Genomic DNA, 27,500 nt, shown 5'->3' on the forward strand with positions numbered 1-27,500 from the left:
AATACCACCAGAGTGGGGAGAATTAAAGGCCCGTTTACACGGGGATAGTTCACTGGCGCCAGTAACTAGCGGCAAGTAAACTTTCCAGGATAGTAAGCGTTTGCACGAGGACAGTGTTTTTGGGTAGAAGTTGCCGCCAGTAGCGAGCAAGATGTCTTCTGACATAGATGAAGCAATCGATGCTGCCATGTCATTCTCGCTAGTGGGTCAGAATTCTTTAACTACAAAGGATATTACAGAGTAATTCTCTTTGCTATGGTAGATGCAAATTATCACTTCATCTACATAGATGTTGGTCGTAACGATAGAGCTAATGATAGTGCTGTATTCAGGGGATTCAGTATTCAACTCTGCAATTCAAAAGAATTTATTGCATTGGCCTGAAAATTCAGTCATCATTGGCGAAGATGCTTTCCTCAAGGCCTAACCTGCTTAAACCATTCAGCATCGTCAACCTTTCACTGAAACAAAGATATTTATTACCGCATTTCAAGGGCGAGAAGAGTAGTCGAGAATGCTTTTGGTATTTTAGCATCCAGATTTAGAATTCTACAAGGTCCAATAGATTTAAAACAAGTACCACTTGATCTTCTAATCAAATGTGTTTGTTATCTTCTACAACTGGCTTATAACAACAGCAAACACTAATTATTTTGCAAATGGCACATTGATTATGAAGATTTGGATACAGAATTATTCATCCAGAAATTAAGAAACACGAATGAGATCTTTCACTCTGCAAGAAATCTTCGAACAACTACAGCGGTGATGCTGCAAAAAAAAAAAAAAAAAAAAAAGGGAGAATGCAGATTACTTCATGGAAGAGGAGTGGTTCTTGGCAAATGAATTTTATTTGAGCAAACACTTAACGCTGAGCTGCAAAAATTTCTGATTTATTTTAACTTTTGTAAGTCAACAGAGCCATTGTCAAATAGCGTATATATAGTGATGAAGGGCTTATTAAATGACTGATCAAAACACTGATATTTCATTTCACTCCAAGCTTTTGTTGCTTCATGTGTGTATTGTATAGGGAGTATGATTTTCGAACTAGCAAAAAAAAAAAAAAAGAACTCACCAAATTTGTTGATGAGGCTCGGCTTATTGTTACATCCCGCAAGAATGAATCGGCTCTCTTAAACCAAGGCAGTCGAGGATGATAAATATCCTCTACTCCTGCTCCACTTTTCTTAGATTTTTCCACTTTTATTAACTCTTGCCCTATAAACACACTTCAGAGTTTTTTGATTTTCTTTGTTAAAAATCAAGGTTGAATGTTTACTTCCAATTCAATCAGAACATCTCTTATTTCTTGAAGAGCTACATCCCGCTTATTACGATTCATGTAATCGTTATGTTCCACAAACATTTAATGTTCCACAAACATTCAAATTCCTCGTATTTATCCAAAAACTTCATTATATCCTCGGTATTCCACTTCTCTGACATGATGATCCTTCTGAAGGCAAGTGACAACTGGGAAAGATTGCTTTTGCACGGGGATAATTTGCTGACGCCAGTAAACTATCCCCGTGTAAACGGGCCTAATACGTGAATATTGCTATGCTGTATTGCTAATGCGGTATGAAACTCTCAGCCACGGCCCATGAAACTCACAGCCGCGGCCCACGAAACTTCCAGCCACGGCCCAGTGGTGGCCTGCATTGTTGTCACCTACAGCGCTACCAGATGCACGATCACGGGTAACTTTAATCTTAAATAAAATAAAAACTACTGATGCTATATTTGATGACTGAAGGGTGGATGATCAACGTACCAGTTTGCAGCCTTTAGCCTCATAGTTTTTAAGACCTGAGGGTGGACAGAAAAAGTGTGGACGGAGGGGCAAATAACCATTCCTAATAATTTTCCTTTACAGAAAACTAAAATTTATTAACTTCTGATCGAAAGGAGCCATTGGATGTGGCGTTAATTTATCATGCATTACCTGCATAGGTACGTGACCAGCGAATGCTTCAGGCTGTACGGATTGAATTTGACTCCATCACCTGGCAGTGTGCAGAAACAGTGTATAAATTACTGAAGGACCGTGAGAAACCTGGAAAAAATATATAGTGATTGTAACGGGGATGAACACTTGAACACATATCGTATCAAGAGCAGGCTATTTTGTTTGGTGCTACTAAGAGGTGCTAGTACTTATAAACATGGCGGAAGCTCCTTGGGAGGCCGTCTTTAGTACTCGATATTTTTTATTAATATAATAATTCGTCGACCACACAGTATAGAAGTGGGTGAATTTGTCGACCACACAATATAGAAGTGGGTGAATTTGTCGACCACACAGTATAGAAGTGGGTGAATTTGTCGACCACACAATATAGAAGTGGGTGTGTTTATAAAACTTTGATCCGCGAGGGGCTTAGTACTAAACATGGCGAAAGCTCCTTGGAAGGCCGTGTTTAGTACTAGATAGCTTTCATCAGTATTAATTTGTCGACTACACAATATAGAAGTGGGTGAATTTGTCGACCGCATAATATAGAAGTGGGTGTTGATAATAATTGATCCCCGAGGGGCTTAGTACTAAACACGGCGTCCCAAGGAGCTTCAGCCATCTTTAGTACTATAGCACCTCGGAGGAAGTGACGCTTAGACAACAAGCCAATTTCAGATTGCAATAAGGGGAAACAAGTTGCAAAGGCAGAAATTTACAAGTCACAGCCGTAAAGTGACGCTTACATAACAAGTTGCAAAGGCAGAAATTTGCTAGTCAGAGCCGTAAGTGATACATTGAAAAATATAACAAGTTGTAAAGCAGAAATTTGCTTCTTTCAGAGCCTTTTACTAAATACATTGAAAAATATATTGTTCACGTAAAATGAATAGGTTTCGTCTACTGAGTAATAATAATAATAATAATAATAATAATAATAATAATAATAATAATAATAATAATAATAATAATAATAATAATAGACTGACACTGAAGTTCACAACCACTGTTTATCTTTGTTATTATATTATGTATATAAAAACACAAGCCTTTTCATAATACATTGTCATAATATATGGCATGATACGAAGCTTTTACATCGATATAAGCAAAAAATCAAGCGGAAAGTCACCAAAAATAACTGAAAATCATTTAAATATCCCCGAAGCTCTGCCTAAACCTACCATTGTTTTTCATTATTAAATGGCTAAGCGTATAGAATCACAGCCTTTTTAAGAATCAGTTACATTTAGATACGACTCCATACCAAGCCTTTACGTAGAAATAAACGAAAATCACCAAAAATAACAGAAAAATCACCTAAAATCCCCGAAGCTCTGCCTAATCTCCTACTGTTTTTCAGTGTTCTGTGACAATTTACACACAATCATATCCTTTCCAAGAATCAATCACCTTTAAACACGACTCCATACCAAGCCTTTACATCGAGGTACACGAAAAATCACCAAAAATAACAGGAAAATCACCCAAACAGCCCCGAAGTTCTACCCAAAACCCCGCAAGAAGAAGAAGAGTCGGTGTCGACCTTAGAGTGGGCAGACGGCTCTTCTCGTTCCGCAACACAACACAATGTCCTCCCCGAAGCCAACGACGATCCCCAATGGCATCAAATTCCTCTTCGGCGGCCTGGCAGGGTGAGAAAGACATGGGCAATTAATCTTCGCGGCCGGAAGTGTCCGTCGGAGTGGAGGAAAGACGTTTTATTAGGGAGAGATGGACGGGAACTAAGGGAGGTCCAGCCTTGTCACCTTGCCCCGTCGGCATAGGTCATTCCCGTACCCGAAGTTGGGGACGGGTTAATTTTGGGCGGTGTTGCTTTATTTTTTGGGGGGGCCGTGGGCGTGACGTCCTTAGGAAAAGGCGGATTTTTATGTATAAGCTTCGTTATATAACGTTTCGGGGTGATTAGAGGGTAGGAGGCCGTCCTGGGTACGGTACCCCACTGGCTAGGTTTGGGCACCTTGTAGGTACTTGGGGTGTCCGTAAAGATTTAATTGATTAATGAGTTATGGTAGTTATTTGATTAAATATTGTTTATATGGCACCATACGTACGGTGTCCAAGTCACCCCAGGTCGGGCCGGACCCGCCCCCTTTCTAGGTTAGGTTAGGAGCACAAAAAGGTCATTAATAGTTAAGGTATGGCCGATATATATTAAATATTTTCACATGGCACCAGGTTAATAAAGCTGTTGTCAGGTTAATAAGGCTGGTGTCAAGATTAATAATTAGGTAAAACCGGTTGTCCTCCCAGGTCAGGTCTAAAATTGTCCTCCCCCACTCCCCTCTAGGTTAGGGTAGGAGCACAAAAAGGTCATCAATAATTAAGGTATGGCTGATATACAGTATATTAAATATTGTTCATATGGCTCCATACGTAAGTTAGGTTAATGGCCGGTGTCTAAAATCGGTGTGTCCTCCCAGGTCAGGCTTGACCTGCTCCCCCTCTAGGTTAGGTTAGGGTAGGAGTGCAAAAAGGTCATTGGTCATTAATAATAAGGCATGGGGGGTTACTTATTAAATATTATTTATATGGCATAGTACGAAGGTCAGGTTAACAGCTGTTGTCTAAAATGGTTTAAGTCTCCCCAGGTCAGGCCAAACCCACCCCGTAGGCTAGGTTAGGAGCGCAAAAAGGTCATTGTTCAATAAGTTATGATAATAATTTGATTTCATATTTATTTGGAACCTTACGAAGGGCTGGTGTCTTAAATCGGTTTAAGTCCCGGCAGGTTAGGCTGGACCTGACCTCCTTAGGTTATGTTAGACTGTCTCTCCATATTTCACTAGATTTGTATTTTCATGGGCAATAAATAACTAAGTTAGGGCTGATATTCCAGTAAATATTGTTTATTTGTGGCACTCTATGTAGGTCAGGTTAATGGCCATTGTCTGAGATTGTTTTAAGTCTCACCAGGTCAGGCTAGACCCGCCTCCATAGGCTAGGTTAGGTTAGCTTGCTTCTCTGTATTTCACTAGGCATTGTATTTCCCGTATCCAAAATTCCTGACTCCTTAGGTGTAAAAATGAAGACTGCTGACGCACTGCTTCGATTTGGTAACTCCCTGTGTATGTGTAAAATGGATGCCATCTTTATACCCAGCTACTTGGTGGTAAACTTAAAATCATAAACAAAAAACAGCACACGCCATAAACATAGTAGTCTTCAGTTTTACCAGGAGCTGTTAGTTGTCTGTAATTTTACCGTTTAATGGAACAACCAACCTTGAAGGATGGATTAAGGGGGCTCCTTCATATTTTGGTGCACACTGCTCAACACATTGACACTTAGGCCTATTTTATGGTTGTATAAAGTGTAGTACAGAAAATTTGGTGAGTAGTTCTTCCATAGAATTTCAGAGACAGTTGATAACTATCCTACTTGATCTGTAATGGTTGCATATAGGTAGTAGGCTAAGCATTATCAACCTTACTTGTCTAAAAGTTGGCCAAATAGCTACACTATTTCCGTTTTCCCGTAACCATGTCTTAAATAATTTTGTACGACCTCATTTGGAAAGGAAGGTATATGTGTGGGGAAAAAATAATGACCAGTACCCCACAGTAGGGATGTATTCTAACTTGCCCTAATGTTTCATTGGATATACGCATCCCATTTCCAAACAAATTGACAAGAAGCTTAACTCCTTTGGAACTCTAAAACTATCTAGCTCATTGTTGGCCTGGGTCATTGACTGTTAATCATATGTTACCACCTAATTTTTGCACTCTGCAAACCAGTAGCCACTCGCTTCACATGTGAGAACTGGCATTAGGAGGTTTTCCTCCTCCTAAAGGTTACTATTCTTTAAGGGATCTGTCAATTTAACCAAGCTCACCTCACGCAGTGCTCTGTAGGCATAACTTGAGGTTCTTTGCAGCGTCCCTTCTGCCCATAACTGCAACCGCTTTCATTCCTTTTACTATACCTTCATTCATATCCTCATTCTTCCATCTTACTTTCCACCCTGTCTTAACAATTGTTTCATAATACAGTTGCCAGGTTTTCCTCCTGTTTCACCTTTAAGACCTCCTTTACTCTCAATTTTCCTTTCAGCTCTGAATGACCTCGCAGGTCCCAGCGCTTAGCATCAAACCTAAATCTCATATTCCATTCCATCACTTTCACCAAGGCACAGTGCTCCAGAGGCAGTAGTGCACTAGCCTCTTTTGTATATCCAGCAAATAAAGGTCTTAAGAAATATGGGTGGAGATTCCTCAGTTAACAGAAATATGTACTAGGAATTTGCAAAATTCTTTGGAAGCTTAAGTTTCAAGTCAGTGGACCCTGTGGGCGTGTTTCATATGAATGGGGTTCATCTTCTGAATAATAATAATAATAATAATAATATGTCAAGGAATGGGTAGTGTCTAGTGACATGTATGTAAAGTTGGAAAACAGCCGAGAGATTGGCCGATAAGATATGCATTGTAAACATAATAGGTGAATGGAGAATATGAGTCAAGTAGGGGATATATGAAAAAATAAGATGAAAAAAAATTGGGGAAAGAACTGGTGAATTACCACATATAACTAGTCTGATTTTGTAACAAAATGTTGAAATTTCCTGCACACCATAATGAGAAATCAGTTTCCCAGGCTGTCTGTGATAGTAACACGAAATTACCAGAGTATGTAATGTGGTCATGTATTGGACTAAAGGCCAATGTATTTGGAAATTTCTTGGAATATGAATTTATACTTTGCTGTTTCAGAGTGGGCTGAAGTTGCCTTATGAGTGTTGAAACTTTTGCACATGTGATCGTTATGCAAGACAGCACACAGGACGACTGCATGGACAGGGTTAAGATTGAATTGGAATTAATTAAAGTGTGCAGCTCGTGGAATATTAATTATGAATCTCTTGCCAGTGTTTGCCTGTTGCTTGCTATTTAATTCTACTTGTCCACGAACTAGTTGTACCTCCATTGACCTAGACTTGAGATAGGGTTAACCTAGACAGCAGATGAAATAGTAATTTAGACCTTTTCAGTTTACAACTGATCTTGAATTAGCCTAGTAGAAATCTAGATTAATGTTTGTGTAAGTTATTTGTTTAAAGGTCTTCTCTAGTCCTACTGTGGTGAGTAGAAATGAAGAATAACAGTGTCCATGCTTGCTTCCTTATATGCAAAGATTAAGCTTGGTAGGATTATGCATTTACAGTAAATGATTTACAGGGTAAACTGAGGTGAAATTATTTTTTATCCTTTCTCAAACTTGGTTAGACTAAGTCATGGAATATGCATCTCCTTTTGATTGTCAGATGAAAACACGAATTTTGGAAAGCCCTTTAAATACTTTATTCCAGATATCAGTTTACTCCTCATGAATATGGGAATTGGTAGCCACTGAAATCCACTTTTACATATTGAGGTGTAAAGTTAAGTGTGGGTGTTCAGTAAACCCCCTGTATTCGCAGGGGATGCATACAACCCCCCACGAATAGCTGCAATCCACAAATACTTAAAACCCTCTAGAAACACTTAGAACTGCCTATTTTGATAATTCAAATAAAAAAAAACTCAAAAAATGCTTATACCTGAGTACGTCAATAGTTTTATCACAAAAAGTGCATTTAGTCATGAAAATGTAAGGAAAACACAGTAATCAGTGAATATTTCTCAGTGAAAAAATACACGTGAATGGGCCATTTTCATGAATAATGTGTATATATGTTCCACAGAGAAATGTCGCGTATAAGTTGAGTCCATGAATCGTGAGACCACGAATACGGGCGGTTTACTGTAATCTTGTAGTTAAGAAAAGTGTCAACGTACCTTTCCCATTCCAGCATGGGTGCCACCTGCTTCGTCCAGCCACTTGATCTCGTCAAGAACAGAATGCAGGTCGCCACGAGTAAAGAGCACAAAACGAGCCTTCATGTGTTGCGACACGTCATCAGATCCGAGGGAGTGACGGCTCTCTATTCTGGTTTGTCTGCCGGCTTACTGCGCCAAGCTACCTACACCACAACTCGCCTTGGTATATACACATGGCTCTTTGAGAAGGCTTCAGGGTAAGACGTGCTTGTTGATGCTGTAGATTGGTACTCTGGGGTACAGGGGGGTTGTATTCTAATTTGGAAAAATCGTCTCATAGGAGGTTAATCCCACAACCACACAGTGTACTGTGGCATTAGCAAGGAAATTACTTGCTGCGTTCTTTGGCCCATGCGGCTGCAGCCCTTTGCTAGAATTTCCTGTTACTGTACACTCTGTTTATATTCTCTCTTCATTTACTTTCCCTCTCTAATTGTTTCATGAGTGCCAACTCACGGGTTTCCTCCTGTTCCATCTTACAGAGCCTTTACAGCTCCCAATATCCCTTCTCTTGATGACCTCCTCATAATTCCCAGTGCTTGGCCTTTGGCCTGAATTTTATATAACATACCATTCCATTGATAACACTAGAAGTTTCTTAAAGTGTTCTTGTGTATGTCAGCAGGATTTTATTATTTTACTGAATGTAAATTTTCCTTTTTCCCAACAGTCCCAGCAGAGGCTGAGATTTCCATATCCAATGAGCTTGAATGGCTGCAGGTGTGGTTGGCTCATTTGTTGGCACCCCTGCTGAGGTTCGTACACCTGTTGCTCTGCTTGTCCTTTGAGATAAATTGCTTTATGATAATTTGACTTTTATTTTAGAGTTTAGCCCAGCCCTTAGTGCGAGTGAGTAGACCGTTCAGATTGATATTATTATTCAGAAGATGTACCCTGTTCACATGGAATGACCCCACATACAGGGCTTTTATTAATAGAATTTAGACCAGCCCTTAATGCTAGTGATTAGACCATTCAGATTGTTATTACTGTATTACTATTCAGAAGATGAACCCTATTCATATGGAACGAGCCCACATAAAGGGGCCACTGACTTGAAATTCAAGCTTCCAAAGAATATGGCGTTCATTTGCCACATCCTTTTGAATAGGGCGAAGTAAAAGAAAGTAATAGGAAACAAGGAAAGAAGAGATCAGTTATTAGAAAAGAAAAAAAGATAGATTAACGAATTGATAAATAAATAGAAAAAAGGTAATGCAAAAGGAACTGCTACCTTATTTGACATCTGTTAGTAAAAGTTGCTTTAGTTTGTAACACACATCACCTGATTGCATAACCTAACTTGTTCTATTTTTGTTACCATAATTATGCAATAAGCACCCACCTGGGCAATTTTGCAAGCCTCTCACTTAGTTTAACAAGCCAAGGTTTGAAATCTGACGTTATATATCTACTCGAACCTTTTTACTTACTGTTCCTTTGGCAAATATCTTTGATATTGTGGTTTAATATTAAACTTGCTTAGTCTTGAGTTCATGATATTTGCTTTGTGTGGTGTCTGTCTTATTGTCTTTATGTTCGATTAGACTCTGTTTTATGTTTTCTCCGTGTAGGTGTAGTTAGGTCATTAGTTAAGGTCAATCTAACAAATAACCTGATAATCCTAAAATACAGGCAGTCCCCGGTTTATGAGAGGTCCGGCTTACGACGTTCCGAGGTTACGAGGCTTTTCAAATATATTCATCAGAAATTATTTCCCGGTTTACGACACATGTTCCGGGGTTACGACGCGTCGTACGCCTATCCGACGGAAGGAATATGGCTCTAAAACGGCAGAATAATAAAAATTTGGAGGTTTTTTGATGAAAAACTCAATAAAAATGCAGTTTACATCATTTTCAGTATATTCAAAGCATTAAAAGTAAGGTTTTCTTAGGATTTTTGACGATTTTCGACGATTGTTCAGTTTACAATGATTTTCGGTTTATGACGCGGCAGAAAAATGGAACCCCTGTCGTAAACCGGGGACTGCCTGTATAGCATTTGTTTATGATAATGAGTTGATGCTTGAAACACTTTACTTAGGAGTATAGAGCTTGCCAAATAGAAATGGAAATATGATACAGTTGACCTCCGATATTCATGGGGGATGCTTACCACAACCCCCCGCAGATAGCTAAAATCCCCAAATACTTGACACCCTTCTAAAAACCCTCATAACTGCCTATTTTGATAATTCTGACACCAAAAAAACCCTCTAAAAATGCTTATACCTGAGTATTTTAATAGTTTTATCACAAAAAATTCGTGTCACAAAAATATGAAAAAGCAGTAATTAGTGAATATTTCTGTATGGAAAATATCGCGAATGGGTGAATTTTCCGTGAATAATGTGTATACTGTATATGTTTCACAGAAAAATCCACGAATCCGGAACCGTGAATAGCCGGGGTCCACTGTATCAGAGTATTACATAGGTAGTTTAGGGTTTTTCCATGGTGCCAGTTTATTTGTTTGAAAGAAGAAGAAGATTATTACATATATCTGTCCAGAATCTCAATTTGTCCAGCTGTTCTGTCACATTTAGTGGAAACAAATACATAATTCTCAAGCAGAGACGACTTGCTTTTGAAAATGACTAAATTTGTCATCGGATTCTGGTTTTGCAATTCTTGATGCATATGAGAGAACATTGTACTTCGTTACTAAAGGAAATCTCTTTTCTGTAAATTTCTTAGGTGTCCTTGATCCGAATGACATCAGATGGCCGACTCCCTCCCGCAGAGAGACGAAACTACAAAAACGTAGTCGACGCCTTGGTTCGCATGACACGTGAAGAGGGTCTCTTCACCCTCTGGAGGGGGGCCATCCCTACGATGGGCCGAGCTATGGTTGTCAACGCAGCCCAGCTGGCTTCTTATTCACAAGCAAAACAAGCACTTATAGGCACAGGTGAGACTTGGGAAGTTTTTGGATAAAATGGAGAAACACTGTTTGGTATAGCTTAAGTGGTACTGTGTGACATATACAAATATTACTCATTATTTTGTACTGTACCTTATGTTACTTTTTTCAAATGAACACTGTATTGTTTGGAAGCTTGAATTTTAAGTCATTGGTCCCTGTGGACTTGTACCTTATGAATAGGGTTAATCTTCTGATTCAAAATAATAATTTGTTAAGCAGTGTGCTAAGTGCATGCAAAGTCAAAGGGAGTTCAAGCTTTTTACTCTCAGTTTTCCTTTCATTGCTGAGTGATCTCGTAGGTCCCAGCGCTTGGCCTTTAGACTAAATTATATACTCTGTTCTGTTCTCTGTGAGAATATCTTGTCATACCTGTGACCCAGAGAAGTCTGCTAGTGAGTGATCCTTCATTCCGTATTCAGCTTCACTTGAAACCCTCGTTTGTGTAAAATTCAGGATTGTATTTTTTCATGTTTACTTTGTACTTTTTGATGTTGCTTAGTTGTGTAATTTTGCATTGATTCATTTTCAAATATTTGTTGAATCCAGATATGGATTGGCATTTAATATTGGGCCTTCCCCATAAGACTGTAGTGCTGTCAGAGCACCTCATTTGGTGCACTGTAGGTTTTACTTGAGGTTCTTTGCAGCGTCCCTTGAGCCCCTTGCTGTGATCCTTTTCATTCTGTTTACTGTACCTCCGTTCTTATTCTCTTTCTTCCATCTTACTCTCCAACCTCTCCTAACAATTGATTTGTAGTGCAACTCGAGGTTTTCCTCCTGTTACACCTTCAAAAGCATTTACTTTCAATTTCACTTTGTGCTGAATGACCCCATAGGTCCCAGCGCTTGGCCTGTGGCCTAAGTTTTATATTCCATTTGTTATTGGGTCTTGGAATCTCAACTTTGTCTTCCCTAGTACGGTAGAATTGAGCTTGAGGGAAATTGATTCGTAATGCATGCGTTGTTGATACAGCACTTGTAGCATACTTGAATAATGTTCTTTTTATTAGTTAGTCTCCCGTTAACTGCATCCCCGTTGGGGGTTAGTGCCGTTAATGCATCTCACGCGGTGCACTGTAGGCACTACTTAAGGTTCTTTGCAATGTCCCTAGCTGCAACTCCTTTGCAATGCCCCCTAGTTGCAACTCCTTTCATTCCGTTTACTGTATCTCCGTTTATATTCTCTCCCATCTTAATTTCCACTCTCTCCTAGCAGCTGTTTCAGAGTGCAACTGTGAGGTTTTCCCCTTTGAAAGTGCAACTGTGAGGTTTTCCCCTTTGAAAGTGCAACTGTGAGGTGGTTCTTCTGTTGCACTAATTAAACCACTGCATTTTGGATTTCCCTTTCAGTGCCCAGTGACCTCATAGGTCCTAGAACTTAGCCCTTGCCCTAAATTTTATATTCCATTCCATTCATGTTACCTGTATGTAATCAGTTGTGCTTATTTAGATTTTTCGTTACAGGGTACTTCAAGGACAATATATTCCTTCATTTTTGTGCCTCCATGATCTCAGGGTTAGTGACTACAGCTGCATCCATGCCTGTTGACATTGCTAAGACAAGGTATGATAGAGGTTTTCTTTTTTGAAATTATGGTATAAATATTTTTTTTTAATGCAGAAGACTACAGTCTCTGTAAATTTTAAGAGTATTTTTAATTGAAATTTTAGAATAATTGGGACTTATAATGTAATTACTTGAGACCAGGTATTAAAGACATTCTCTTAGGTAGTCTGGAGAAGTTTGCCATCAGTTCGGTTTTAATTCGTAAGAGTATTTTTTTTAAAGCGCAGATAATTCTCAGGGTGTGCCACTTTTAACCAATTTTACTAGTACAGACACCACCCTGCTTACGAATGAATTACGTTCCGGACAGCTGTTCTTATGTTGAATTGTTTGTAAGTTGGTTCTGTACTCGTCACACCTATTCAACGACAGTATGATATAAAGTCAATACAGTACTGTATGTTTTTTCATCCTAAAACACAATACATTGTACATACAGTACTGTATGTACAGAAGAGCCACGTAAAACAAAATTTGAACTACGGGTGGCAAAGGGGAGTGCTCTGAACACAATTTTAATTTGCGATCCTGTTTGTTTGCATCTCTGAATGTTCGTAAGTTTAACGTTTGTAAGTAGGGTGGTGTGTGATTTCTAAAGTGTCCGTACTGTGCAGTTTGTGGGAAAGATACCCAGTACAGATTTCTGGAAAACATTTTTAACTTTCCAGAATCCAGAACATGAAAATGATCGACGGGAAACCAGAGTACAAAGGGGCCGTGGACGTACTTACCAAGGTCATTCGAAACGAAGGCTTCTTTTCCCTCTGGAAAGGCTTCACTCCTTACTACATGCGGCTGGGCCCTCACACGGTCTTGACGTTCATATTCCTTGAGCAGCTGAATCTCACATACAAGAAGGTCATTTTGGGAGATGCCTCTGCAAAAGGAGGTGGTCTCTAAGTTGTTGGTGTAGGTAGGGTGCTAATGATGACAACCGTTCAATTGGATCTTTTTAATTATGCACTTTGTGGATTGTGGTGAAAGACAGGTACTGCAGTATGCTGTTTCTTTTAACATGGGGCCATATTCTCCTCAGCAGGATCTCTTTGCCATGAAATGAGAAGAGTGGGATGATGTTCTGGCTTTATTTTTTAAGATGTAGCTGTTATGAAAAGTGACATGTTTCTCCGTAGGTTTGGGATACCATGCTGGGCATTCTTGAATGCATTATAGATTTTTAATGTTGGGTCGTCGTTTTAGAAGTGAAAATGAACAGGAAACCTGTGTGCATCTTAAAAGGCATCAGAGAGACCACTGAAGCTTAGGTATTTTATGAGAGAATTGCTTTTTTTAGAAACTGTGGGTGTTTGCACTGCAAAGCTTATCAATTTTAAATGACAAAGGGGCATAGTCTTTCACAGTTCTCGTATTTTGCCAGTGGAAATCTTTTCAAAGTGCAGAGTATTTTTTAAATCGCTTTTTAAATTTTCAGAAGTCAGCTTGTCACAAGAAGGGTTGTCTTTAAACGTACTAAAGAGGTCCAGGTTTTGAAATTCTGACAATTTTTTTTTTTTTTTTGTATTTCGAGCTGTAGTGGTAATTGTGTCTTGCTCAATTGTATGAGTAGTCCACCTTCCAACAAATTTCAGTTCAGCATTCTGAATTTTACTTGAATTTTGTTGAATTTGACTTCAGTTCTTCTTAGAGATACTTAAACATTATGCGATCACTAACCAGTTCCTTAATGTATTTGACCAGTTCCTTAATGTATTCGGTTGCATTTACCATGCATTTATTTTTGTTCTTTTCTCAAACTCTTGTCTTCCTTTCTTAATGCCTAAGTAGCACTTTTACGAGCGACTACGCATGTCGTGTGCCGTAATGTACAGTGTTATTGCAATGTTGTGCTTTAATGTAACATTTCACAACAGCGTTGTTGTTCTTGCGAGTTACAGAGACTCATTCGTAAGAGAAAGTAGTCCATTTTCATCAAATGCTTGTGACAATTTTATTGTAATGAGAGACTTACAGACTAACACCTCCACTCCCTTAGTTAGGTCTTCATTTTGGAAGGTTTCAAGAAAGTAAGACAAATGCAAGTTGTTAAAATAGACAAGGCAATCGTTTATGGTGCAGTTTTAGTGCATTTCTTCGTTAGCGTCGTACAACTAACCACATCATATTGCTAGGGGTATTTTAAAACGTTCCCGAAGGGACGAGTCCACTTGTATATTCTTTTGGTTGTTCAAAAGAAAGTTTGATAATCGCTTACTAACACTGTATATCCCACAAGCAGTTGATGGTACTTAACTGAATGGTCTTTCATGGTATGGCAAAGTGATGTTTGTACCGTGCTGAATTTATCATTTCTTTGCTAATGTGCGAAGAGAAAGAAAAAGAAAAAAAAGACTTGTGATATGTATGATATTGGCAATTAACATGGCAAAGTCATTGCTTATTTTAAGTTACTGGTAGTTATTGGTTTTTCCAGTCTCCTTCCTATACTGTAGGTTTTACTCTGCAAGTTAATAATGTTCATTACAACTTTTATTAGTATCTGCTAAGGTATTTAGTGAAGAATACTCAAGAGTATTGGTTTGTCTAAGTTGTTGAATCAAAATGTGATTTCAGCTAGTCTAGTTAAAGTATCCAGCTGCCATAGTTTTCTTTCTAAGAAAACCAAGAAAAGGGGGGAAAGTTTTGTGCAATGTGGCCAAGAGTTGCCGGAATAGGTTCCACATATATGATATATATGTATATAGTTTAACGATAGGAAAGAGGCAACATTGAAATAGAAAATAATAGCAGGAAGCAAGGGAAACCTTAAAATTTCCATGTAAAAGCAATAACACTGAACGAATCAACTGATCCAGGCAAGCAAGCAGTAGGCAGTAATGCTGTCAGACCATGGGTTGAAAAGTTAGATAATGGATTATATACAGGTTTTAACCAGTTAATGCACAAGGTATTATAAATTAGTTGGGGCCTATTCTAAGTTGATTGTTATCTCGGTAGCGCTGTAATGTAGGTTCGTATTGTAAATCCATTAAGAATGTTGGTTAATAAGCTTGTTGGGATGTTTTGCATGCACAGCAAGCATTAGAGACGCCATCTTTTTTTTTAGACAGAAATGATGGACAAGTCATTTTGCAGCGAGAACAAATAGTTCTGACAGTGAAACAGGGTAGATGCTAATGATCCTGAATAAGGTGTGTTGTTGATTTTTTGCCAGTCAGTCAGACATCTTCAGGTGTGTGGTAGTGAAATTTAGTTGATGATATATTCAGTGTTAAAACTTAAACTGTTAAGAACTTGTACTGCACTTTATTTTAAACTGTTAAGAACTTGTACTGTACTTTATTTTTAAAACATATGGATGAATAGTCAGGTTAATGCATAACCTCTGTCTGTTAACCAAAATTAAGTTAATTGATGGTTTAAAATTTCGACTTGTCAGATAAAACTGACCCTAGGTGATGTAACTGCATGAATCGTGTACTTGAGTGAAAACTCGTCAGGAATACACATTGGCGTCAGTATTTAGGCAGCGTGTAACTTTAGATGTGGGTCATTAGGTGGATCAGTTTGTTGTTGTATTGTATTGTACACCGTTTGATCAGTGAGCCGTGAATTAGTGATGTTTCAGTAGGATTACAGGAACCAAAATGATTTTGCTGTTGACAGTTAACATTTTTGGTAAATGTGAGGGAGACGGCTGCACGAAGATATCGTCTTAATATAATTTTTAGACTAAATATAGAAATCGGTGTACAGTATATAACACAGTAGAGGTAGAATAATTTGAGAAATTTACCATCTTATTTATTTTGTTTTTATATTCATCCCCAAGGGGCTGGTACTAAACTTGGCAGAAGTTCCACTGGACATTGTGTTTAGCATCAGCCCATCAGGGATGAAAGCAAAAATACAGAAAGACAGTAAATTTTTCGTTATCTAGGTTAATTTCGCAAATGATCTTGCTTGTATTGCATTATATACACCCTTTACTATAGTGTTCGGTCGAGGAATTATATTACGAGATCTTCGTGCAGCCATTACCTTTACATTTACCACGTTTTTATCGAGTTTTAAGTCGAGTTTGTCAGTAGCACTGGAATAAAGGTTAGTGTTGTTTTTTCTGTTATTGTTATTGAGAACATGAAAGTGCTTTAGCATGTTATATTCAAATTGTTGGAGTATTTAGAATTGTAGCTAATGATTTCAAGACCATATTCGTGTGAGCATCAGCATGACCTTTGTATGATGGTTACTCTTCCTTTAGCAGGACACTTTAATATCATTGTACAGATTCTGGAAACTGTAAATATATAGTACTGTAGTGATGTTGACCAAGGGACTGTATAATAATGTAGAAATTAAAATATTTAGTGCAATGGAAATTTTTATTAAAATTGATGAATGAGCACCAAGAAGTTCATTTTCATTTGAATTTTCGTGCCATTCCTGTAACAGTTCACAAAGGTAAGGGTACATAACTTTTTTAATATCCAGATTTAACTTTTTAAATCAGGATTTAATGTAAATAGAGAAAGCATTAAGGTGAAAATAGATTTTATATTTTCATTATTATTATTCAGAAGATGAACCCTCTTCATATGGGATAAATTCAAGCTTCCAAAGAATATGGTGTTCATTTGAAAGAAGTAACACAAGGTAATAGGAGAGACAGAAAGAAGAGATCTGTTATTAGGAAAGAAAAAATAAATTGACAAATTAATAAACAGATAAAAATGTAAGTAAATTATTAAAATACAGAAATGGTTTTGGGGTAGCAATGCATTGCATCTTTGCTTGAACTGTTGAGGTTCCGATTGCACACCTCAGGGAGGCTGTTCCACAGACCAACAGTGTGAGGAATGAAGGACGTCTGGAACTGAGAAGTTCGACAGCGAGGGACATTCACTGCATATTGGTGCTGCTGTTCAGCAAATCTGTTCGCTGCCGGCAGGAAGAGTTAACTCGTCCAAAGATAACTTTTTTAATCGGGATTCAGTGTAAGTAGGGAAAGAATTAAGTTGAAAATGGATATTCTAGTTTCATGATAAATGAGGGAAGCAGAAAGTTTGGTTATATGAACTGACACCAAAGCCATGACCCCTCTTGGCTGGTTGCAAGTCTAGAGGAGTGATAGAGGGCCCAAGTTCATTTTGAGAGGACGCACATTCAACATGAAATGACTACCTAGTCTTCAGCGGCCTTTAAATACTTCTCCAAAAGTTCTCCGAACTTTAGAAGCCCTTCTGAGAGAGGTTTGTAAATTGTATGGCTGCCTTATATAGCAGTAGTAAGACACTTTAGGTGATATACTGGATGGTATATAAATTACGAGGATTTGAAAAAATAGTATCTGTATTGTGCACATTATCACTGTAGGCATTACTTGGGTTCTTTGCAGGGATCCTTAGGTGCAACCCCTTTCATTCTTTTACTGTACCTCCGTTCATATCCTCTTTCTACCGTCTCACTTTCCACCCTCTTCTAACCATTGTTTTACAGTTCAACTGCAAGGTTTTCCTCACGTTACACCTTTAAAAGCAAAGGCCTTCCACTCCCCCCCCCACCGGCATCCGGTGGGGTTGGGTCTCCGCTAATTACATCAGCGTTCCAAACAAAGTTTGAAAAAATATATCTCGGACGTGTCGAAATTTAAGAGATTAAAGCTTTTACAGTGTTTTGGTAAGGCATTATAATGAAATCACCTTTGCTCTCAATTTTCCCTTTCAGCGCTGAATGACCTCATAGGTCCCAGCTTGGCATCAGGCCTAAATCTCATACTCCCAAGAGCTCATGCAGAATATAACTGATAGAGCTGCTCCATAACCCTCATTTTGGTAACTTGATACGGAAGCAATTTCATACCTGGGAATGAATCAACTGTCCCCCAAAAGATTATCATAAAAATGCAGTACTGACTCTGTACTATAAGTGTCTGTATAAAAATGATTTAATATGCTTGAGAAAACTTCATGCCAATGGTTTTTAAATTTTGTTTTAAATGGTAAATGAAAGATCATGTCAGTGGCAATAATTATAATCACATTATGCTTATAACAACAATACATACTGATTTATGATAACTCATCAGACAGTGTTCTATTGATATAGTTTATCATTGTAAAAATCATATTGTAAAAACTTACATTCAACTAAGATTTCCTGTAATAACTATACACCTTTCAATTAATGAAATCATCAAATCACTCATAAAAAATTGCACAAACAAAGTGCAATTTTACTGTCGGCAAAGTCTTGTGTGATAACATTAGGAGGACACCAATGTTCAATGAAGCTTTACTACTGAAAGAACTTACCACTGAATATTTAGCAAACAATATAGTCTTCTAAAACATCTGAGTTTACAAAAATTGGAACTTCAGTACCTCCTAAAGAAGCAGCATCCATGATGCACGATTTGATAAAAATCCGCCTTGGTACATTTTGGGAAGACATTGGAAATGTACATAAAGTTAAAACTTTTTAAACTGCTATGGTTCTTTGTCAACACAAAGCCTGTCTAAATTTTCATACAATATAAAATAAATGTCAAAGTTCTCTCCTTGTCAGATACAAATTGTCAACACAGAAATGCATTAAGCACAATACAAAAAAGTTAAGTACAGCATTGTACGAGATGAATTAAATCAAGCACCATCCCATCATTAATGGTTACAATGATTATCCATTTGGAAGCAAGAGTATCCTAGAGAAAATGTACAACAAAGGACACATTACAGAGCTTGAAATTCTCAGTAAATGACGCACAAAGTCACTAAAATGTAAATGTTACCATTACCTTCTACAAGTCAAAAGACTGTAGTTCAAAACATGGAAAAACTTAAAAATACTTTCAAGTATATTCAACATCTTAACATACTTAAATATCCCAATAAAATCAATAAAAAATGTATAAAAATCTTACAAAAATATTTCTGGAAATGGATTAAACTATGTCATTAATGCAAAGAGAATTTCTCCGAGTCATTTGTAACTTGAAACTTGTGAACCTTAGAAGCAAAAGGAATGCCATTACCATATTTAATCTATTTTGAAACATTAGGAAGCAATGTCTTTTGGCCATACCGTGAGATATATAAAAATATATAAGAAGATACTGACAATACCTTAAGCACAATATATATTTACCCAGCAGTATCTCCCATACGATAAAAGCATCCATTCACATACTTCTCCCATCCCTTTTTTCAGGACAAATACACATCATATACAAATATTCAATTAAAACAAAAACAGATTCATCTGATAGTTGCAGTACGCAGAAAAGAGATTCTAACATACAGTTAATTTGAGACTGAATTTGTGGAACTCTGCCAGCATTTATGAAATGTGTACCATTTCTAAAATGACTTACATATTCCCGTGAATTTGTGTAACTCGGCCGGCATTTACGAAACGTACTGTACACCTTTTTTAAAATGACTTGCATATTCCCCCGAATTTGTGCAACTCTGGCAGCATTTACAAATTGTGCACCTTTTTCAAAATGACATATTTCCCCCACCAGTATCACTGCAGGTCATTTATGCTCGTCCTCCAGACTTGGTGGTAACTTTGCACTCGAAGAGCTTTCTCAGGAAAAAGACCTGCAGAGCTCCAGTGCCTACGATCGCCGTGCACAACGCCATCGACCAGTACTGGACGTAGCTGTTGTTGCTCAAGAGCAGCTGGAAATCCCTGGCCTCTTTCGCTCGTGCTTGGCTCTGGAAGAGGAGGATCTCGTGGATACGCTGATCGACACCTTTGATGGAGTGCTGTTCGGTTGGAAAAAGAACGTTAGTTGATTTGTCACAAAAATGATAAATGAACACAATAATCGTTCAGTACTGGACTGCTATATGTGCATCAGATTCTGTTTCAAGCCATACCTAAATGGAGTTTTTTCAGAAGACCTTTCCTACAGTATAAATTATTTCTGAAGAAAATGAATAACTTCGACCAGACAGATTACTCATAAAAAATAAAGCATAATATGTGCTGTCATTCCCGCAGGAGGTTTTCCTGCTGTTACACCTTTCAAACCTTCTTACTGTCAATTTTCCAGCTCTTCGTTGGGCGAGTCGGTAGAGCTGTGGACTAGCACTCACTAGGCCCGAGTTTGAGTCTCTGGCCGGCTGATGAAGAGTTAGAAGAATTTATTTCTGGTGATAGAAATTCATTTCTCGCTATAATGTGGTTCGGATTCCACAATAAGCTGTAGGTCTCATTGCTAAGTAACCAACTGATTCTTAGCCACGTAAAATAAGTCTAATCCTTCAGGCCAGCCCTAGGAGAGCTGTTAATCAGCTCAGTGGTCTGGTAAAACTGAGGTATACTTAACTTTCAGCACTTTCAGTGCTTGGCCTTTGATGTAAATTCTATAATCCATAGCACACTGCTCAATTTCATTTGCTTGAATCAGTATCAAGCAATTTCAGTTGGTATGCTGACAGTACAGTATTATGAAAGTACAAGTACAGTGTGCAGTGAAATTTACAATAACTCACAACAATAACCTGCCAGGTTGTATCTTTGCTCAAGACAACCAAGGTTAACTGTTTGCTGATAGTACCAAAGAAAAACAAGAAAATTACTTGGGGCTCTAACTAAAGTAATTTATTCACAGTTCTAATTTTCTACACCAAAAGGTTAAATATACAGACACTCCTCTTACAAACTTTCAACTCATGAACTTTCAGAGATACGAACAACTGTGACTGTATATTAAAACTGTACTTTACTGTATTAATATCATAATTTGCTTAATGTATTTAGGTTTTATATATTTGTATTAATAAAATACTCTATAAAATACAGTACGGTACTAATTTAGTATTGCACTTCAGTATGAAAAAACAGAAATAGTACTGTACGTATTGGCTCTGAGTACATCAGGTTGGACTTGCGAACAAATCAAGATGTGAGCAGTCGTTCGGAACGTAACTCGTTCGTGATGGAGGAGCATCTTTATGTGCAGTCTGAATAAAAGAATTACCCTCAGGAGATCACTGTCAAGAATAAGCAACCCTCTTTACTTCATATTTCCAAATGGGCTGGATATTTCAAATTATCAAAATATTTTCCCAATAATGATAGGAAAGGTTCTGAATTGAATCTTGAATTCATTCCTAATGAGTTTCTAATCCATGTGCCTTATTAATGGCTATATAATGTCTAAGCATTAATTCATATGATGTCACTCTTTGCTCCATTTTACATATTACAAGTTAAGAACATTTATAGCAAAACTGGAATCAAAATGGCTGTACATGGCAACAAAACCCTAATTATTTACAGAGTAAAAATACAGATTACATCTCCATAATGATCAAATGTACAGTTTTTCATCAATAAATCCACCACCTTGTGAGGGGGTAGGGCCATCAGTGCACCTCATGTGGCGCACTGTAGGCATTACTTAAGGTTCTTTGCAGCGTCCCTTTGGCCCCTAGCTGCAACCCCTTTCATTCCTTTTACTGTTTCCCTGTTCATATTCTCTTCCATCTTATTTTCATCAGCCCACTCCTAACAACTGTTTCAGAGTGCAACTGCAAGGTTTTCCTCCTGTTACACCTTTAAAACCTTTTTTGCTCTCAATTTCCCTTTCAGTACTAGCTGACCTCGTCACAGGTCCCAGCGCTTGGCCTCTGGCCAAAACTTTTTATTCAAGTTCCAATAGTAACAATACGATTACAATTAAAATAGCCATACAAGGCATAAAGCCTCTAAACATTTACTGATTAAAAATATTGATTAAATCTCCATAATGGTCAAGTTGTATGGTTTTTCATCCGTAAATCTAACAAAACAGGAACGGCCTCCTCTTACCGTAAAATTGTTGACGCTGATATCGAGTTCCTCCAGTTCTTTGGTGTACTGTTCCCAAATGTCATATCTGGTAAATAGATAAAATAACATGGTCTTAGAGTAAAGTAAAAAATCATTGCCATCAGCCCCTCATGCATTACACTATATGCTTTCATGTTCTTCTGGGGTATATACCTTGCTCCAACTCCTTATGCTTATAATCATTATTGATTTTTTAAGCACCTTTCAGTAACAGGAACTGATGAAATAATACCAATGTGGGAATATTTGTCTCACCTGAATGTGGTCATGTATAAATTGATCAGCTTTCCAGAAAAACGTGAAAACTGATTGTCGATGCAGACCCCGTAATATCCACCTGTCTTCGCCAGCTTCTCGTGTATTGGGGACTATTTGCATATGCTCTAAGGATAGACTATCTGTGTGCAGAGGAGTTTCAGGCGGCTAGGCCTGCCATTCCATCCCCACCTTTCAGTACCTGAAGAAAAAATGACCACATGATTAAAGAAAGTATAAAATAAACTTTCAGTGTGTAATGGTCAGAAGCTTAGCCTGTAGGGGGGGTAGTGCCGTCAGGGCACCTCACGAAAGTGCACTGCAAGTTACACTAAAGGTTCTTTAAAGCGTTCACTTTGGCTTTAAAAAGCTTACCTTGACTTCATTCTTTTTACTGTACTTCCATTCAATATTATCATTCTTCCATCTTGCCTGTCTCCTATGGTATTTCACTGATGCAACATGTTGCCGTCAATTTCCGTTTCAGCGCTGGATGACCTCATAGGCCCCAGTGCTTGGCCTTTGGCCTAAACTCTATATCCCATGCCCCCATGGTCAAAAGTTTCATACAAAAAAAAAGAAATGACTGAGAAAGAAATGACAGTACGTTTAAAATATAAAAAATTTTTAGCATCTAATGGTCAGAAATTTCATATAAAAAATTTGACAGGATTAAGAAACAATCTTTGATAAAAGCTAAGGTCAGTCATGACAGAATCAACATTTTTTAAGATGACATGCTGAAGACGAACAGGAATTTTAATCCAATGTTAATTACAGTACAGTACTGTATGAGTACGGTATATGCCCTGGCCTTGCATGGTTTACTCATGAAATTTTATTATCTAAAATGCACTGTTCTTGACACTTTTTATAAGTGTCGAGAAACCTATATAAATATAAATGAAATATTCACTTAATCATTAAAGGCAGTAATATACATATAAAATTGAAACTGCTACACAACAGTGGCTATGATAATGAGAAGTAGAGTGCAAATGCAGCTGATGATTTATAAAAAAAAATCTGATCAAGTACCTACACTGTACAATATGCTATGGTAATGAAAACGAATAAGTGCAGATCTCAAATAGCCTAAATTTCAAGTTTGATTGATCATGCTTAGTTTTTAGACGTGGACGAATGCTATGGCTTATTAACTAGTCTAACACTAAATTTCGATATCTCTATTTGGTGTTTCGGTGTTCCTGAAATAGTATAAATATTTTCCAGGTTAACCACTTGTCTAGAAGGGAGTACAGTAGTTACAATTACAGATGATCTGTGAACTGACTAGCCAAATATAACTTGCTACCCTGCAGGTAAGTTATGCTTATTTGTTCCTCTCAATCAAGATTAGCTTAACTCGCTCTCAACTGGTAACCACAGCCAATAGGTTAGGCTACGCTATCAGTATTCGATATCAATTTAGAAATGCCTAGGCTTAGGCTAATTTCTCCATCCTGGGATTTAAAGAGCAGGTAAATTGGGACTCTAAACCATACTAGTTAATCTTTAATTCATGCTAGCTTAGTCGATTGAATACAGAATTTAGGCCAAAGGCCAAGCACTGGACCTATGAGGTCATTCAGCATTGAAACAGAAATTGACAGTAAAAGTTGGAAAGGTGTAACAGGAGGAGAACCTCGCAGCTGCGCTATGAATAAACTGTTAGGAGAGGGTGGAGTGGAAGATGGAAGAAAGGGAATATGAAAAGAGGTACAGTAAAAGGAATGAAAGGGTTGCAGCTAGGGACGAACGCACGCTGCAAAGATCCATAAGTAATGCCTACAGTGCACTGCATGGGGTGTACTGATGGCACTACCTCCCTACGGGGATGCTAGCTTCGTGTTTCACAAACTATAGCCCTGACCTATAATATCAGCCTAAAAACTACCCCAAAGTATAGCTGGTTAATAGCCTAAGCTAGTAATTAGCCTCATAAATCATCAGTTTTGCTAATATAGAATTAGTGACAGATAATAACTGTCCTGTCAAAGTAATATAAATAACTTAAATAATAAGTAAAGGTAATTAAGCCGCTTGCTACTGAATAGCCTGAAAACCACCCAAGAAATAGCTGGTAAATAGCCTTGCTAGTAACTAACGCCTAATAGTTTAGCTATTACAGTGTTAGTGGCAAATAATAACCGGTCTGTTAAGTCAAAATAATAGAAAATAAGACGATAAAATAGAAAATTTCGTCCACATAAATAGTAGTAATTACTACCAAACTCATGACTACCCCATGGCAACATATGTTGGAACAATTACCGGAAAAAGAAGTAATTCAACATGTTATTCAAAACCAACTGGCTAAGCAGTCGAAAAGTGATTTATGAAATTCAATTTTAACAAGAAAAAATCATGCAACTTAGGTGCAAGTGCTGGAGCAACAAGGCCAGTAACTTTAGGAAGATTCATACAGTGTTGTGCCAATTTAAGATTTGTACTTAATCCTGACCCTGTGATCTGTAAACAGTGATTCTTTTTACAGGATTTTAAACTTAAATATATCGTATTTGTTTATTGTATAGTTTAAAAACAAAATTTATCAAAGAATAAACAAGAAATAAACAATTAAAACTCATTGTATGTTTACGCATTGGATATAGCACCGGGATCCTGCATTAAGTGATTTTATTCAGTCGTTAAGTTTAAAATGATAAAATTTGTTAATGTTAAATTTTAAAGCACAAAATTATCACGAGTAAACAAAACCAAAAGTACAAAACATCTGTAAAAAAGAACAAGAAAAAAAACATTAAACTCGCCTGCATGTTAACGTATATGGTAGCACCCGGATGGACATATTGCCAATAACAGTCTTCTTTTCCGGCGTCGATGTGGATTTTGTAGTCCATCGCTATGCCCGGGGCATTGTCGAATGCCCAGTCTTCGCTGGTGCAAATGCACAAGCACAGATACACGACGAGAGTAAAGAAATAAAAGTTTATCGAAGACATTTTCAGAAGTGGTAAGAGTCGACACCACCGTGTTGACAGCTGTCACTGTCGACTCGAGGGAAAGGGGATTAATATTCTACTGCATGGGATTAGACGATATACTTTATCTTAAGCCCTGAATTAACGTTATTTCTAAATTATTTTTATATATATACGATGAATATTAATTATTCATTAGCATCTACAATATATAAATAACGAATATTTATACCTGCAATGGGATTAGGTGGTATACTTTATTCCCTTGGCATATATTAAAGTTTGACAGTATTTTTTATCTTATGCCATATTTTGACGTTATTTCTAAATTATTTTTATATTTATAATGAATATTAATTATTTATTAGTATCTAAAATATATAAATAACAAAGACACAATTATCGCGCGGTCTTTACCGGCGACTGGATGAGGTGGTATACATTATCTGATGCCATATTTTGACGTTATTTCTTAATTATTTAGAGGTAATTCGATGCTATTTTCAGATTATTATAGATTTATGATGAATGTATATTATTTATTCGCATCTACAGTATGTAAATAATGAAGACTCGCGACTATCGGGGTGCCTTGTATACCTGCGATGGGATGATTTGGTATACTTTATCTTAAGCCATATTTTGACATTAGACGGTACATTTTATTCTAGACCATAACTTGACCTTATCTATAAATTATTTAGGTATTTATAGTGAATGTCTATTATTTATTAGCATCTATCATATATAAACAACGAAGACCCACCAGTATCGGACGTTCATATATGTCTTACGCTACGCGGTAGAACACAAGTGTATGTGAAAGTTGTTTACAAATATGTTCGATTCCCTTAGAGTCATTCTTTCGACTAGTTTTCCCTTTAAAAAAGTCTAATTCACTTTTACCTTTTAAATTATCAATGTAAAATAAATAATTAATACATTTATGCTATAAGTATCGATTCATCACGACTATTATTAAAAAATCGGCGTCTATTCATTATCGTAAAAAAGTCAGGCGAACGAACGATGATCACCTGAGCTGGGTTTCTCTTGTCGTCATCAAAGTTACCTTCCATATTTAACTTTAGAAGCGGCGATGCCCATTATTCTTCGTCAAGTGGCGGCTTAAGTATTGAAATCATTATGCCAAAGTGCGAGGGATCGAAAGGAAAGGGCCTCTTTACTTATTTCCAATTTAAATCCAAGTCCTGGAGTGATAAGTATGGCGAAAAATGGTAAGTGAACCGAGATATTTAGTACGAGACTTAGCAGACTGAGTATAATTAACAACCACTCAGAAACTTTAAATTCTAAAAAGTAAATCAACAGCAACTATCTTTGCTTAGTGTTCCATTAAATATATATTAAAAGCTGGGCAGTTTAGTGGCACCTACACTATATTTTTCATATAGACCTAAAAATAGACAGCATTCTGCCAGCCTGATATCAATATGACCTGATATATGTCGTGACCAGGTCTGGATAAATTGACATTAACTTTAAATGTCTCGAATTTCATTGTTTTTGTTGATTCGGTAATAAACATTCAAACATTTTAATTCATGTTTGTTGTAAAATGGCTGCTTGACGATGAAAATTAATTTCATGAAAATTAAAAAAAAAGTTTTGATACTTTCAGAGTGGGAAGATGGACACTCCATCGGATCCTTTCCATCAACTGATGACAACATAAGCATCAGTAAATGTCAGTGTGATATATGATCACCCAGCATGACAACATAAACATTGTAGACGTAATTCGTCATGTACGATAATTACACTCTATAATAGCAGAGTAACTCTTAAAATTCCACCATGTGCCTGGCTGTCGAAAATGGATAATATGTCGAACTGGAAGTATTTCCCGTGGAAAAACACGTGAAAGCATAGTTAAATCGTATTTTTTTTTATTCTAAAAGAAAAATCTACCTGCCATAACCATGACAGCCATATGTACGATAATTTGGGATACCTGTGTACAACCGTCGAACACTTACATTCCATACGTCTGGCCGTCGAAAATGGATAGTGTCGAACTGGGAAGTATTTTCTAGGAAAAACCTAAGAACATTGACTTAAAGTATTTCTTTTATTCTAAAAAAAAAAAACTACCAACCACATAACCTTAGCTGCTAAGGTTATGTGGCAAACGTACGACAATTTCGCCCACCTGGGTACAACTGTCGATCATGTTGATC

The 27,500-nt window shown here is 37.4% G+C and overlaps 3 protein-coding genes across 4 annotated transcripts in view; 2 read left to right on the forward strand and 1 right to left on the reverse strand.

The window, feature by feature from the left end:
• The first annotated feature begins 3,454 nt into the window (after positions 1-3,454).
• On the forward strand, positions 3,455-16,629 carry LOC136851971 (mitochondrial 2-oxoglutarate/malate carrier protein-like). Its single transcript, XM_067126400.1, is given in 6 exon segments — positions 3,455-3,612; positions 7,773-7,997; positions 8,471-8,555; positions 10,500-10,713; positions 12,193-12,292; positions 12,964-16,629. Coding segments are annotated over 6 exon segments (921 nt in total). The 5' UTR covers positions 3,455-3,547; the 3' UTR covers positions 13,196-16,629.
• A 1,642-nt stretch (positions 16,630-18,271) lies between these two features.
• On the reverse strand, positions 18,272-25,389 carry loj (logjam). Its single transcript, XM_067126518.1, is given in 5 exon segments — positions 18,272-20,025; positions 22,079-22,145; positions 22,355-22,500; positions 22,503-22,556; positions 25,129-25,389. Coding segments are annotated over 5 exon segments (690 nt in total). The 5' UTR covers positions 25,321-25,389; the 3' UTR covers positions 18,272-19,794.
• Positions 25,390-26,334: 945 nt separating this feature from the next.
• LOC136852101 (UDP-glycosyltransferase UGT5-like) overlaps positions 26,335-27,500 on the forward strand; it is a 13,803-nt gene continuing 12,637 nt past the window's right edge. Inside the window, exon 1 of one of the 2 annotated variants that reach the window (XM_067126785.1) lies at positions 26,335-26,537. In XM_067126785.1, coding sequence (XP_066982886.1) covers positions 26,525-26,537 — 13 coding nt within the window. In that variant the 5' untranslated portion in view covers positions 26,335-26,524. Of the gene's footprint in view, positions 26,538-27,433 lie in introns of those variants that run through there. The other variant, XM_067126650.1, reaches the window with a different exon arrangement.

This window comes from Macrobrachium rosenbergii, chromosome 1, assembly GCF_040412425.1.
Source record: "Macrobrachium rosenbergii isolate ZJJX-2024 chromosome 1, ASM4041242v1, whole genome shotgun sequence".
Lineage (NCBI taxonomy): Eukaryota > Metazoa > Arthropoda > Malacostraca > Decapoda > Palaemonidae > Macrobrachium > Macrobrachium rosenbergii.